The 15402-nt window shown below is 31.0% G+C and overlaps 1 protein-coding gene across 1 annotated transcript; it reads left to right on the top strand.

Annotated features, from left to right (window-relative positions):
* Positions 1–7720: 7720 nt before the first annotated feature.
* On the top strand, positions 7721–14416 carry LOC122597791 (26S proteasome regulatory subunit RPN13). Its single transcript, XM_043770360.1, has 14 exons — positions 7721–7830; positions 7941–8023; positions 8529–8621; positions 8751–8810; positions 9464–9502; positions 9587–9661; positions 9737–9803; positions 10265–10322; positions 11227–11342; positions 11433–11456; positions 11930–12021; positions 12836–12913; positions 13003–13057; positions 14144–14416. The coding sequence occupies exons 2-14, from the start codon at positions 7985–7987 to the stop codon at positions 14284–14286; spliced, it is 939 nt and encodes a 312-aa protein (XP_043626295.1). The 5' UTR covers positions 7721–7830; positions 7941–7984; the 3' UTR covers positions 14287–14416.
* Positions 14417–15402: the final 986 nt, after the last annotated feature.

Here is a 15402-nt window from a genome sequence, read left to right as displayed (position 1 = left end):
TTGTCAACTTATCATAAACTTATTATTTGGATGTCATTGGTTATCAAGCATTAATTTTAAGATAGATTTTTTCATTGAAAGATTAAAAAAACTCGAGTTGTTTTGATTTTTAATAGAAAAAATGAAGTATAGTTTAAGAAAAAACTTTTGTTGTTTGGGTATGTAAATATGTAGTACATTATAGTGGAACTGTTTATAAATATTTATTTTCTTTCAAGTTATTAGCTATATTTATCACAAACAATTAATTATAATTATCATAATGTAGAGTGTGTGTGTGTGTATATATATATATATGTATAAAAGCTAATTATATCCAAAGATGTATATTTTTTTGGGTTTCTTGCATTATATAATTGAATACGTTTTCATTTAATAAGACCTTGTTCGATACATGTGGTTATTATTTATTAAAAAAAACTAGTATTTTTAAATATGAGTGTTAGACCCGGTGTCGATAACAAATTCTTTTGAGGGTCCATTTTCTATTTTCGAGCTAGGGCCCGTTTTTTTTCATTCTCGGATACGACTCTTATAACTATAACAAACAAGTTTTAAAATTGCCCCATCGCAAAAAAATTCTGACTCCGTCTCTGTATATAACCACAAATTCGAGATATTATACTACTATTACGATCTTATATTCTTAAAAGTTAAGACACATGTGGAAGGAAATATACTTGTAGATATTGTATTTTGTAATGCACATGCATGTGGAAGAAAGTTAAATCACATTGATTCATGCATGCTATATAAGTATATATATAGCACATGTAGTAATGCATACATATATATATATATATATATGTACTTGTTCAACTACAATGTTTTCTTATCGACCATAACAACCATAGTCAAACTCCGTTATGAGTTCATTATTGACTCCATAAGACATTTATAATTTATTGATGGAGAATATTGTATGTTCATTATATATATTTAGGTACCTCCCTAAGTATTCCACAAAAGTCTTTCATATTGGCCCCATTAGACATTAATTAGTGATGGTGAATGTATATTATGTGCTACTTTTATAGAAAAAGGGAGTATGACATCATAAAATGAATGCTAGAAAAAAAAAATTCCCTAAAACAGGAAAATGATGATAGTTCAAAAACGAAAAAAGAAAAATAGTGAAGTGATAGGTGAAAACTAAAATAATTGTGAGAACAACTAAAAGAATTATCTTTACCTTTAGAGTTAAGGGCTACGCTCCATATTCAAGAATGAAGATGAATGTCATATTAAATTATTGATGAATAATGTTAAAAGTTGGAACCAGTGCATTCATGCAGAACAAGAATGATAATACGTATGCCCACACGTTCAAGAGGTAAATGCCAAAAATCACAAAGAATCAAGATTCCATCCTGAGTCTTAAAGCCAACATCTGTTATCATGATTCTCCCAAAAATGGTGTGAACTGACCCCTTAATCTAAAAGAAAGTGGTTATAAAACATAACTTATAGATATTTATAAGCTCATAATCAAACATATAATAATAACCATGTGGTTTCGAGCCGCACGTGTGGCGTCTGTGTGTGAAAGCGTAAGGCCGGTGCTTATAGGGCCGTCCCCTGGCGTCGGACGTACGGCGGCCGACGGACGCTATAAGCACCGGCGCATCCGTCCCTGCGTCCCAGACGTTTCTCCCATTTGTAGACATGCGGCTTGGTGTTCTTGTGGGTCCCGATTCCTTGGAGCCGTTGCCAAATAAAAAAAAAAATTTTATTCAAAAGTTTGAATGTAACGGCTAGTGTGATGTTTATTTAATTTTTTTTTTCAACCTCCTATTTATATCCTATTTACACTACCATTTCAAAACACAACAATCTAAACATACACATTCTTACACACTTTCAAAGCATTTCAATCACACAATACTACTAAAAATGTCTGGTTCATCATCATCATCATCCTCTAGTGACGATTGCGGATCAAACGATTACGAAGTAATCAATAATGTTGTTACGCAAATGAATGTTGTTTTCAATCCCCAAGCCATAGGTGCGTGTCTTAACATTATCTTTGACGAAGAAGAAAACCAAAGCCAAGAAGCAGAAAGTTCTTCAAGACCCAAGTTGACTAGAAGGGTGATCAGGCGAGATCACGTAGCTGCCGCCAAGCTTTTATACGATCTTTTACTTTCGTATGTTGTTTTTTAGTTTTAATGTTTATTTTATATTAAATGTATTGTGTTTGTTTTATTAATAAAATGTGTTTTATTAATTTTGTGAAAAATGAAAAAGGAGTAATAAAATAATAAATGAATAGTGGAAGAAGTGGGTATTATAAGGAGAGTGGTGTTCTTGGGGTATTCCTGGAGAGATAAAACTGATGAATAGTGGAAGAAGTGGGGAATAAGTAGTGTCTATAAAGAGAGGCTTAAGTGGTAATGAGTTTGGCCTTGTGATGCCACAAATATGTATTTTAATAGCTATTGTATCCATATTATTCAATATATATATTTGTTTTAAAGGTTTTCAAAAGTAACTATAAAATAAGCTATAACAACTCATAATTTTTTTTTGTCTTTGTAGTTGTAACATTTATTTTTTAATAAAATTAAATAAATAAAAAGTAAAAACAAAAGTTAAAAAATAAATAAAAATACAAAGCAAATAAAAATATAATCTTCTTAAATTACCACAGTTGATTGTATGGAATAGTACTTAGTTATTTAAATCGAATTAGTATTTTAATGGGTTGTTATTTTGGGCCATATTTTATTAAACATTTGTGAGAATAAACCTAATAAGAATCAAAAAGAAAAATAAAAAAATAAAAGAAATGGATCTTGAAGTTCATTTTTTTGAAAAGTGTGAATTACTCATGAATATTGAGAAATCTAGTTTACCTTGTCTTAATCGAGTCCACACTAAATAGTCTATTCACCGAATAGCTAGATGTGGAACAAAACCAATCCTCTTACTGTCATTTTGATAAATTATTCATATACTCAATTAATTAAATAGTTGTTGAATTTTTATGAAATCATACCTTTATTTGTACATTATGCTTTGAAACATACATTTTACTATTCACATTTCACATATGTAATAGCTCATAATTTAATTAAAAATGCTAAATTAAGATATTTTCCATTTGATATGTTGCGTGGAACGATATTGGGGACCATTGCATTTCTTTGCCTTTGATGTAACATTTGGACAAAATTTTATGAGAGATGGCATTTTTGTGCAAAATGGTCTACTTTAGAATTGATGGTCCATGTTATTTTCTTTCAACATTATAATTATTAAAATAAAACATTCCTCAATATATATACATGAATAAATAAAGAAAAATATTACATATAGTCCTTACCTAAAGGTTGTTAATGTCAGAATTGTAGTTAATGTGTATAAAAAAAAAAATTTGTGTCTCTAATATTAAAAATTAACCACCTGAATTTCATAAGTTAACCACCTGAATTTCATAGTAAGGGTATAATTATTTTATGTAACTTAACTAAAACTTATAGAGTTATAATTAGTGAAATATGTAAATAAAATATTCTTTATTCATTTTAATTTATATTTACTGTAGTTTTCATAAATAGTACTCGACCTTTTTCAAAATCCATCATTTTATACATTCAAACCACATACAGTATTTGGAACTGAGATATTTTATTAATTTAATGAGTTATTAGTTTATCGAGTGTAAATTTACAATACTTCTCTTATGTTAGGACTTGAAAAATTTATAAATTTATCGAGGTATTAATTTATCGAGTATTAGTTTATAGAGGTTCTACTGTATTTAATTCTCTATGTTGAAAAATAAATGTGGGCAACGATAAGGGTCGTTTTGGTATGGTTATTTTTGAAGTTTGTGACTATGGGTATATTAGCTTAAAATGAACGGTACAGAGCGGCGGACAACCATGCTCAAGAGCAAGAGGCAAGCAACCTTGGTGGTGAAGTCATGCGTTAATTAGAGGAAGGCAGGGAAATACCCTAAAAGGCTGAGAGGAAAATTGAGGAATAACTAATGTGACAAAATAAGAAGGAACATCACTAATCACTCATGGTATTCCAAATAAGCTAAAAGAAATAAAACTTAGGGTGCACTTGGTTTAAACTAAGGAATGAAAAAGGGAAAGAGAAAGAAATACAATGAAATACTTAGGAATACTATTATTGTATTAGTATTGCTTGGTTGGTATATATGAATTATTAAAAAGTCAGCACTATCCAGACATATGATGTAACAAGTACTAAAACGTAAACATAATTATAAAAACGACATACACGTAGATATAACTATAAAAAACGACATACAATACCTTCCAAGATTATCAAACATCTGGTTATATTTATACTTGTATATGTATATACCAAGAATAAAAAATAAAAAAGTAACAACACACATGAACAAAAATACAAATTTTCGTTTGTTATTTACCCCCTTTTTATAGTTCATGCTTTGTGTCTTTGTGTATACATAATGTATGTATGTCCTTTTATCTTCTTCTTTTTTAAATAAAAACACATACAAACAATAAGCAAACCCACACACACTCGTAAAACATATACTGCAATAACAATAAGAATTATCTTTTATTGTTGTTGTCCTGTTCATCCATCTATTATCATTAGTAGTGTTTTTCAAAGAAAAAGATTAGCAGTGATAATTTATTTTAATAACAATATAGATACCTTGAGTTGATGCTTGAATTTTACTTTAGTTAATCGGAAGATATATATTTTTGATATATGTGATAAATTTTTTGTTTTGATGAAGAAAGAGAAGATGGGAGGATGAGAGAAAAAAAATAAAAAAATAAAAGAGTAGAACGTGATAGTTAATGAGAAAGATAAGGGTAATGATAACCAATCCCCTCAATTTACTCTATAATGGCTCATTACCCAATTCTGGTATTCATTAAGTGTTTTTTTTTCAAAACAAACATCATCAATGATTATACACTAAACATACAATGAGTGATCACTGAAGCATGTATTATACAATTATACATATACCATTATACATAATCTCTCAAGTCAAGTCTTCTCTTAAAAAAATTGATATAATTTATATTTGTATATTTTTTATTGCCGTACCCGTATCCTGAATATTTTAGTTTTGCCGTTCCCCGTTCCCGTATCGTTCCCATACCCGTTTTCCGTACCCGTTTCGGTGCTACAAATTATGGGTATAATAACTGTGTTTTTAAAATGCAAATTATAATCAATTATGTTTCAGTCTGTATTAAGAGAGAACAAGTAAGAAGCTACAACAGTTATTACAAACATGGTAGGTCAAATGCTGGAGTAGAAGAAATATGTTAAGCTTTATGTTTCATGATGAAAATTAAGCAAAAAAAAGTGCCAAAAAACGTTACAATGTACTATCAACAAAGATGGTTGATTAGTTTGATAATCAAATTTTGGAACATCCAAAGAAGGTCATTAGAAAACTAGATGACAAAATATTTTTTAACTATATAAATTTTACATAATTAATCCGATGATCAGCTGAACAAACTCCCCATTCATAAATATTACAATAACCTAAAGCTTGTATCATGAACTGTTGAGGTGACGAATGAGACGAGATGGTCAATGTTGAGGTTCTGTGGCAGCTTTCATACATACTAGTAAATAATCAAACATTAGAGACGTGACTCTACGAATAATTCATATCAACCTTCAAGTTTACGACTTGAGCCTTATTGATGCTGGGGCTTGAATTAATGTAAAATTGATCAACAAAAGCTGGGTACCTTATTGGATCATATAGTTCTTGGAGAGTTGGAGGTAGCAAGATGGGCATGATCCAACCCCGTTACTGTTATGAAGTTGGCCCATTACCAATTCTTGGTCCATGAAGATCCCAACCCGTTAATGTTAAGAAATGAAAAAATTGTTGTATACAAATTATAAATTTGGTTCATTACATATTCTTTAGCCAGATTGGTAATTTTTTTTGTAATTGTCTAAAATAAGACATATACATTAGAATTTGACCATCTAAATAATTTATTTACTAGATTTTAGATCAGTGTCCAACACTGGACATGTGGTTTACGACATTGTCAATATTATATCTTTATACATTTAAGTCATAAAAGCTTATAATTTTGAAGGTATAGGATTTTAAGTGTTACACTTTACAAGTTGTAGTACAATAATCATATGTTCATCACTGTCATTATTAGCTGAGAGATATTAATGAAATTGTTTGTCGTATTCATTCCACAAGGCACAGGTTATAATAATTTCTTTATTATATAACTTTTTGAAACCAATTGTACTCATAATGTGTTATTATGAAAAATAATTAAGAATTAAAATATAAACATACTTTTGATCATGTATTCGACATTCAAGTATATGTATGTGATCATGAAGCGGACCCATAACACGCATATGTTTATTTTCAATCACATGTCCTGTGATAATTAAATAACAATTAAGATTGTTTTCATACTCTTTGATAACAATTAGGTTTCTTGATTTGAGTGACAATTGTAACTTTAAACATTAATACGCAAACTTAATATAAAAAAAAATAAAAATAAAGTATGTACCTTTTTTTATTTAAGAGATATGATGAATCTTGAATAGAGTTCATATTGATTTTGATTTAATATTCAAGTAACCCCGTGTAGTAAATAGTGTTTTGTTTTATGACCGTCTCATATTTTGTGATTCCTATTGTGTTTAGGATAAGAATGTTGTATATCGTCATTTGTTATTATGTTTTGGATATGTATCTAGAGTTCAAATTGTGTTTATATTAAATATTAAACTAAATATTAATATTTATATTTTATACAAATCTAATCTATTTTTTGTTAATAAGTCATCAGGTTTTAGAATAATTTTTTGTAGACAATATTTAATATATTGAAATTTTTTTTTAACTAATTAAATGATTAAATAAATTTCTCAAGTTGATGGTTAAAAATAAATATAAATTAAGTATTTAGGGTTAAAAAGTGTAAAGTTATTAATGGAAAACAAAAAAGTGTAAATTAATGAGACTTATACTACAAAACAATATAAATACTAATATAATAATATATTTGGATAATGATTATTAGGATTTTTAATTTATAGTTAATCTAAATAATAACATAAGCAAAAGCCAGTTGGATAAAATTGAGCGATTTGATTGGTTAATAAGTCATTAGTTCAACTGTCTTATAGTATAGATTAAAAAAAATTAAAATTAAGATTAAGATTTTTTAATTTTCGTGGCTAACAAACTATGGATATAAAACTTTGTATGTTTAGCCGAACAAATAAACAAACACAGACATTTTACGAATACAATTGTGTGATCACAGATGTTAGTTAAAAGTTTTTCTTTTATTTTAACGTAAGAGAAACAAACTCAATAAAAAAAATATAACATAACAAATACAGTAAATGACTAAAATTTTACTCATACAAACTAACCTCTTGATTGATCAGCGAGTCAATTCAATTTAACAAAAGAAAAACGGACAATTCACTAAACGTATAAAAGCATTGCACAAACTAACATCATCTTAATTGATCATCGAGTCAATTCAATTCAACTAAATAAAAAAAAACACGTCCAAAACAATAAAAAAATAAACAAATTGTAAAACACAAAAAGCTAACCTCCTCATTCTATCACCGACTTAATCCAGTAAAAAAAAAACCCGACAGATTTACTAAAATATAAACGACTTTGCTAAAGATAAAACCTACTACATACTTTATCGGTTAATTTGAAAACACGCCGCTAGTGGTAAAAAAAAAAGGGACAAATTCGTTTAAAATCTCCCAACCTTTGGCGTCTCTTGCCTTCTCCAACCTTATTTTCCACAATCGCCATCTCACACACAGGTAGTAATCTCCAACACACTTTGCTTTTTTCTTTTTTTTTTTAATTTAAAATTTAAAGTTTTATAAACTTACCAATGATAATTAGTTATATTGATATCTTTTGTATGCAGATCATAATATCAATATTATAATTATAAAACAGTTAAGAAGAGTTATGGATTCTTTAGATACAGAGCTTTTTCCTGCTATTCAGGTAATTTCTGTCATTTATTTTTCCTTTATTTTATATGTTTTGTTTGTATTTTTTTAGGGTTAATTTTATTTATTTAGTTTTTAAGTTTTTAGTAGTAGAAACTAAAAGCAAGTTAGGGTTCAATCATTTATTCCGGTAATTAGGGTTCAATTACATTTTTCACATATATACATATATATATATATATATATACATACATACATATAGGGTTAAGAGAGGAAATACTTGAAATAAGGATGGTTAAGTGATTTATGTAATAGTATGTATATACACTATCCTTGTGATCGAGCAAAATGGCGGCTTATGGTAGGTTTCGGTGTTTTTTGGCTGTGGTTATGATAGGATTTGAGGGTGGTGGTAATATGGATATAAAGAAGTATGAGGTGGAAAAGATGGTCGAGGTGGCACAATGTGATTGGTAGTGTTGAATGGGTTGGGTAAATGATTTATTAAGTGGTAAGGATATAGATTGTACAATGTTGATTTGTTAACTGTGTTGTGATAGGAGGTTTTGCTGGAGTTTCGTGCTGGTAAAATGTTTATGGAAGGAACTCGCGTTATTCCTGATACACGGAAAGGACTTGTTCGCATTGGAAGAGTATGACTAATTGAATCTAAGTTGTATCTATTTGTTATTGCATACCTTATATCGTATTCTTGTGGGAACGTTAACCTTTGTGTTATAGGTTTGCTTAAGTTTATTTATTGAAGTACTGACTGTTTACAGGGGGAAGAGGGACTTGTTCATATTCAGTGGCTTGATCGGAGTAATAACACCGTTGAAGATGTATCCTAATTATTGCTTTGTATGTCGTTTCTATCTGCCTGAATTTTGTTGATTCTTAGCTTTAAGGTTTAATTAAGCAAGGTTGTATAACCCAGATGAGTTCCCAGACTCACATCATGACTCGATCATGAAACTGGTCGATTTAAGGTGACTCGAGCTTTAAACCTTGTCGACGTCTAAAACTGGGGTCAATGCTGGCAAATCTCCTCCAAGTCGGGTCAAAGACGGCCATTTTTATAATTTTTTTTTGGCTTAAATTTTTTTTTTTAAATAAACTTTCAGACAGATTATCACTCCCATCTTTTAACTCTTGTTTTATTAGTGAGTTATTGTTTGTGTTTACCACTAATATCTTTCTTAATCTATCAAGTAATATTTAATATTTATTTTTTAGAAATTTTAAGTATTATGTTAATGTTTTTAAACAATTATGTTTAAGTTTGAAGTTTTTCTAATTTTATATCCCAATCTGGGTACTGGCCAGGATGAGTCCCAGTTCCAAAAACTCGTGACTCACTCCTCTCCGAGTCGCAAGTTCCGCAATCTTTAATTTAAGTGATACCCAATATGGTTGTTTGTGAAAAAGTTATATCACATTATCGGGCCAGGTTGCTAGAGTATACTGGGTTTTTCTTTAACGTAGGTAAACATAGGACCAGATTGTTTTTCCCGAAGAGGCAGTTTTTGAGAAGGTGGTGTTACATGAGCTTTTTCCTACTTGGATTATTGATTTTTTTTGGTTTATATGGCTCACCTTGTTTTTTTGGTTGATTTAGGTTGGTCAAGCTTCTGGAAGAGTTTACTTGTTAAAGTTTCAGACAGACGACAGGAAATGTTTTTTTTGGATGCAGGTTATATAAATCTTGCTCTCGCTAAGCAACTTTAGATTGATCTTAAACTGAACTAGATGTTCAAATCTTATTCAGGAGCCCAATGCTGACAATGATGAAGAATTGTGCAAGTCAGTCAACCTTTACCTGAATCAACCTATAGGTATCTGCTATATTTAGTTCATTTAGATAAATACATTATTGGAAATAACTTCTATTGTAAAGGTTTGACCTACATTATGTTGGAGAGAGCTGGAGCTTTTAGCCTTTTACTGTCTTGTTAACAAAGTTTTACTAATTGAAGACCTACATCATTTGTTATATCTTTTTCATTTGATACTGAGATTACTCTAAAATTTGAAAGTATATTTTCTGTTACTTTTACATGCTGTTTAGCATTTAAAAAGTTCTAGATATCTGATGCTCCAAAAAAAAGTGAACTACTATGTCATAATACTCATTTACCTTTTTGTGATGCCTTTTAATATTTGGGTTGTACTTTTACTTTCATGGCCAGGATTCCATGAAGAAGATTCTTTGGTCTAATGTCCACATTTAGTTTATTGTCTTTGTATGAGCATAGAAATGTGTTTCTCATATTTAACGTGAACTTTTGTGTTGCAGATTTTCCTGCTGAAGAAGAAGAAGAAGATATAACACTTGGTGAAGATATCTCATCACGGTATGTGCGTATATTGAAGCTCATGTTTAATCATTACTTGATATTTATATGTTAATTAAAGATAAAGAACTAAAGGCGTACAAGACAGACAAAAATGAATTGGAGAATAGACACACAGTATGGAATATATGTACAAGGTCTTAACTAGCCTTGCATTAATAAACTCGCTTTACATTACATCTCTCTATATTTATTTGTACAATCAGAGTCGCTTTTCACAATTTACTTAAAAAAATATAGCACATGCTCATTAATAAATTAGTTACTTTATTAAGTTTGAGATACACCTTATGGATGGAGACAACTCAGTTTTAATATGTTGCAAAGGAAATGAACTCTTTATATATGCGTATATTTTTGGTGGTGTTATCTCAACCCGAACATCTGGAGTTAAAAATGGAGGCAATTTTGACATTCATGCTGTTGCACTTTACCTTGTCAGACGGCTGTAAAAGATGCGCGTGAAACTGATTAGAGGTGCATAGCCATATCAAATAATTAATACATTTAAATGAAGGACTAGCGTTCTGTTGATATGAGCAGTACTCGTTGATCTTTCCATCGTATGAACAGTAGACCATGCACATTTCTCATGTTAAGTGTTTAGTATTTCTGAATAGTTTGACAACATAGGGCAGTCTAGTATAGTAGAATTCATAGCATTAGTTATGTTATTTGTTATGTCAACGATATGCAGATAGGTAAGTGTAGCTTTGAAAATTGTCAGAATGGTTTGTGACATCATTTACCAAGTGAAATAGATGAAAGTGCTCTTGGAACTAGAAGCTGAGGTCCTAACATATCATTTACAGATGTAACAAATATATTCCAGATGTCTTGGCTTCATTGCAATAAGTTATTGGCAATTGGCTTTAGCTAATACATTGACATTATCTGTTAACAGTGCTGGAGATTTAGTTGGAACAAGTATGGGTGCAGAAGTAATTAGTGATGTCTCTTCCTCAGGACCTGTTAAATTGGCAGATCTTCAAAGAATTTTAAGTAATATTGGACCCTCAGGCATGTCATAGAATTGCTTTACATGAACCTTAGTTTTCATTTGTTAATAGTTATCATTATGAACTGATCTTTGACCATGATAATACCCAGGTGAGGCTGCAGATCCTGATGGAGGTAATACTTCAGTTTTTGTTATGATGTAGTAGTATCTGTGTATAGCGTGCATAATGGGTGATTTTCTTACCAGTTGAAATTGGCTGGGTTGGGCTGACATGCACATGCTCTTTCCCAGTATATCTTGTTAGTAGGTAATACATACATTAAATGTAATTCCTTACAAGAGCTTATATTACTACAACAAATTTAACAATGAACTATTAATGAAGAGATTTTGAGGAATAAAAATATTATACTACTAATCAGACATCTACAAATATGAAGCAATGATTCCTAAGTACAGATAGTAAGGCTTTTCGCCAAAGAAAAATATAAATATTCAAAAAAGTAATTTGGATTGAAAACTTACCAAAAAGGGAGGAAATGTTGCATTGCTTTGGACAATGTATGAAGAAAGTTTTGCATTTTTTTGTGATAATGAGAGCTTAAGTTATTTTTAGTTGATTCTGATTTATTAGTTATTGCTGTAGGTTTAGGATTGGGTGATATCCTAAGGCCTGAACTTCTATTGCCATTGATGGAGACATTGTCACTGGAGCAAGTAGCATCCCATCTACCTGAGGTATTTTGAAGGCTACCAGATTTAGAGGAAATGTAGGATGGGAGGGTTGGTAACAAGTAAAAACAGGTTGAGCCTGCGTTGGGTTGACCCTAGTACTTTTTTTATTAAATATAAAATACTCGTAATAAACAATCATGACTCATGGTTACCATTTAGCACCAAATTTTTTTTATTACAATAGTGAATAAAATAATTTAAGAGGCTGCATGTACTAAAGTTAGGGAGTTATTGAAACTTTAAGCTCATTTGACCTGTTCCATCTTTAGCTAAGTGGGATGTTTGGTTTTAAATTATGAATCACTATGGGTATGTGGGGTAAATGGGGAGGTATCCGTTCAGGCTATCCAGGGAGAATTTAGATTTTGGCTCTGATATACACGCCCTAATCGTATTTCCGTTGCCGTTCCTGGGCTATTCTTGTCCGTCCCAAGATGTTTACCCTAGGAGGGTCGAATTCCCGTCTCTTCCGAGTTTTTGGGGTTCACTACCACTAGGTCACCTTGAAGATGGTTTATGAGTTTAAAACTCACCACTCTTATTGAGTTTAAACGTGGCCTAATGTTGTGGATTTAAATATATAATACTTATGTTTCAACCTGAAACCCATTAATCTGAACTTTTTAATCATGAATGAAAATCATTCTTTCATTTCCATACTCACAAACTGGGTCTTGATTTGACTCTTGAAGAACATCACTCAAATCGACTAATTCCTACGTAAAGGTGTTTGAATTGGCGAGCTTCTACCTTTAGTTTATAGGAATCACTAAATACATCGTTCAGATAGCCTTAAAATTACCTTACGGGACTGCAGGGTGAATGGACTCGAGAGGAACTAATGGAGTTACTGCAGAGCCCTCCTTTCCGCCAACAAGTTGATTCTTTCACCTACGTAAGGATTCGCATGCCATCTTATTATTTCTGTCTTACCCGGATGTTTTTACCACTGATATCTTAAATTATTTGTTAACCTCGGTGCAGGTACTGAAGACCGGTCAAATAGATCTGACTCAATTCGGAGTTGACCCAACTAAATGTAAGCACTTCAAGGTCCCCTTTTCTAGAACAGATTAATGGTAGCATTTTGAAAATCTTTTCTAGAACTGGTAAAATGGGTGTGGGGGTTCTGGTATTTTAGTGAAGTTTTTGTTCGGGTCAGATCGAACCAAAATGCTATCTGACCACATTTTTGATTATGAGAAGTTATTGTTTCAAATATGGTTTCAAGAATTATGTTATTACAATAATAATCTAGCTTTGTTAGGTTTGGTGCAGTAAAAGGATATTTTTGACCTTTTCCTAGTTTTATTATTGTTTTACCCTTATAGATAAAAACAAGACCAACATAGTTATTTATATACGAACATAGTGCCCACGCGTTGTGGCGGCTAGAAGGTAAAGACAATATAAAAAAGAGGCGGTGGTGGAGATCGAGGGAGGCGGTGGAGAAGGAGGGCGGCGGCAAAGGGTGATTGAAGATCGATGAGAGTGTGTAATGATTAAAGGTAATGGAGGAAATGAGGGTATATAATGGTTTTACGTTAAGTAGGGGTATTTTGGGAAGAAAAAAATGCTTAATTTCTTAATCCTTATTCTCTTTATAAAGTACGAGAGCAAGTACCCGCGCGTTGCGGCGGTGATATGATGGGGGTGATAGGTCATAGAGTGTGATAGCCAAATGCCTTAGCCGTACGGGCTCCGCTCTCGGATTTAAAAATTCGTCGAAAGTATATCGAATGACATCTCTAATCAAAGAGCATGAAATTTTAAGAACACCCATATAGTTTTTATAATTTATCGATGTACGGTTTTTGAGATAAAAGATTTTGAATGAATTGTAGGAATAAATGATTGAGAGAAAACAAATGATTGGTTGAGATTTGAGGAGAGAGAAAGGGTGTTAGGTAAATATAGAATTGAAATATGGGCTTTTTAGGAAAGTAAATGTTGAAACTTAAAATGTAAACATGAAAGATATGCTTTATAATATAGTATATATATAAAATATTATAGAAGTTAATGTGTCAAAGCATCTCTTCTAGATAAAAAATCTAGCCATGGTGCAGTTTGATTTGTTGGATCTGTATTTGAGCATTGAGGTCATAACAAATTTTCTCTACAGACAAGTTCACGGTCCTATCTTTTCTTGAGGCTCTTGAAGACTCTGTTGCTAAAACATCTATATCCGACGAGACGATGCAAGATGGTGGCGATTCAAGATCTCAGACGTGTAATCAAACTGATCGAATGGATGAAGATAAATAGTAGTAGACCCATTTGCACAACAAAATTTAATTCAACAGTTTGTTTCTTTTCACAGTGGGAACTCACATTAAAAGATTTGTGGATACTGGACACATAAATTAGTAAAAGTTTCGGTCATTTCACTTTTTAATGTAGCTTTTTGATTTTGATGATTCGTTTAATACATGGTTGAATTTGAACCCTTGGCTGGTTGGTTGTGGGGATGGATGTTAGACAATTCTTAACCGTTTACCCTTTCACTTATATTTTTTTCTGCCACATTAACATCACATTTTTATTTTTTTCACCTTTTATTTTTCCCCTTAACTATTCACTTATCATTTGGTCCTCACTATTATTTAATTAAAAACACAATACCCTACAATCTTTTACTCTATATCTAATTAAAATAAAAGAAAATAAGAAAAAATATATATAAATAAAAAAATATCCCACAATTTTTCTTTTTAACAAGGTGATCACAATCACCTTCTTCTTTTCATCTATACTCATCATCTACACCCTTTAACCATTCACTCTTTTCATCTTTACTCTATACCTACCTTTATCACCTACCTTTACAAATGGTCTTAGTAGTTGGGCTGTTGTTGGTCAAAAGTACGGGTTCAAGTGATTTTTTTAGATATTTGGGCATGACCAACAATTAAAGTGAAATTCTTTATAAAATATAAAATCTTTTTCATCTTAGAAAGGTATAATTTAAATCTCATTAATGTCTATGAAATGTTTAAGCTGTATTTTTTTAGACTTTCGGTTTTTGAAAGTTTTTGAACATGTGTTGCGATGCTAATTTTAGTATCATTAAAGTAGAAACAAATCAATCCATAATGGTCTTAAATCTTAATAAATAAAAAAAATTAAGTGATAACTTATTTTTTTTAACGACATTCTATCATACCCCTAAAGTGAGACTAGAACCTACGTGGATTCTCCCAAAGTTAAAGACTTACTAATGGGTCATCAACCCCATTATTAAAACCGCGTTACGGGTTGGGTCTCATGACAAGACCATCAGACCAGATGTTGCTGCATGCATCATGTTTAGTAGTGGTGGCAATAACAACCATAATATACATATAGGGAAAGTGAGTATGGGGTTGTCCTCCATCTAAGCTT

This window comes from Erigeron canadensis, chromosome 4 (assembly GCF_010389155.1).
Source record: "Erigeron canadensis isolate Cc75 chromosome 4, C_canadensis_v1, whole genome shotgun sequence".
NCBI classification, from domain to species: domain Eukaryota; kingdom Viridiplantae; phylum Streptophyta; class Magnoliopsida; order Asterales; family Asteraceae; genus Erigeron; species Erigeron canadensis.
The sequence above is the reverse complement of the archived record's forward strand: the minus strand, read 5'-3'. Positions and strand labels throughout refer to the sequence as shown.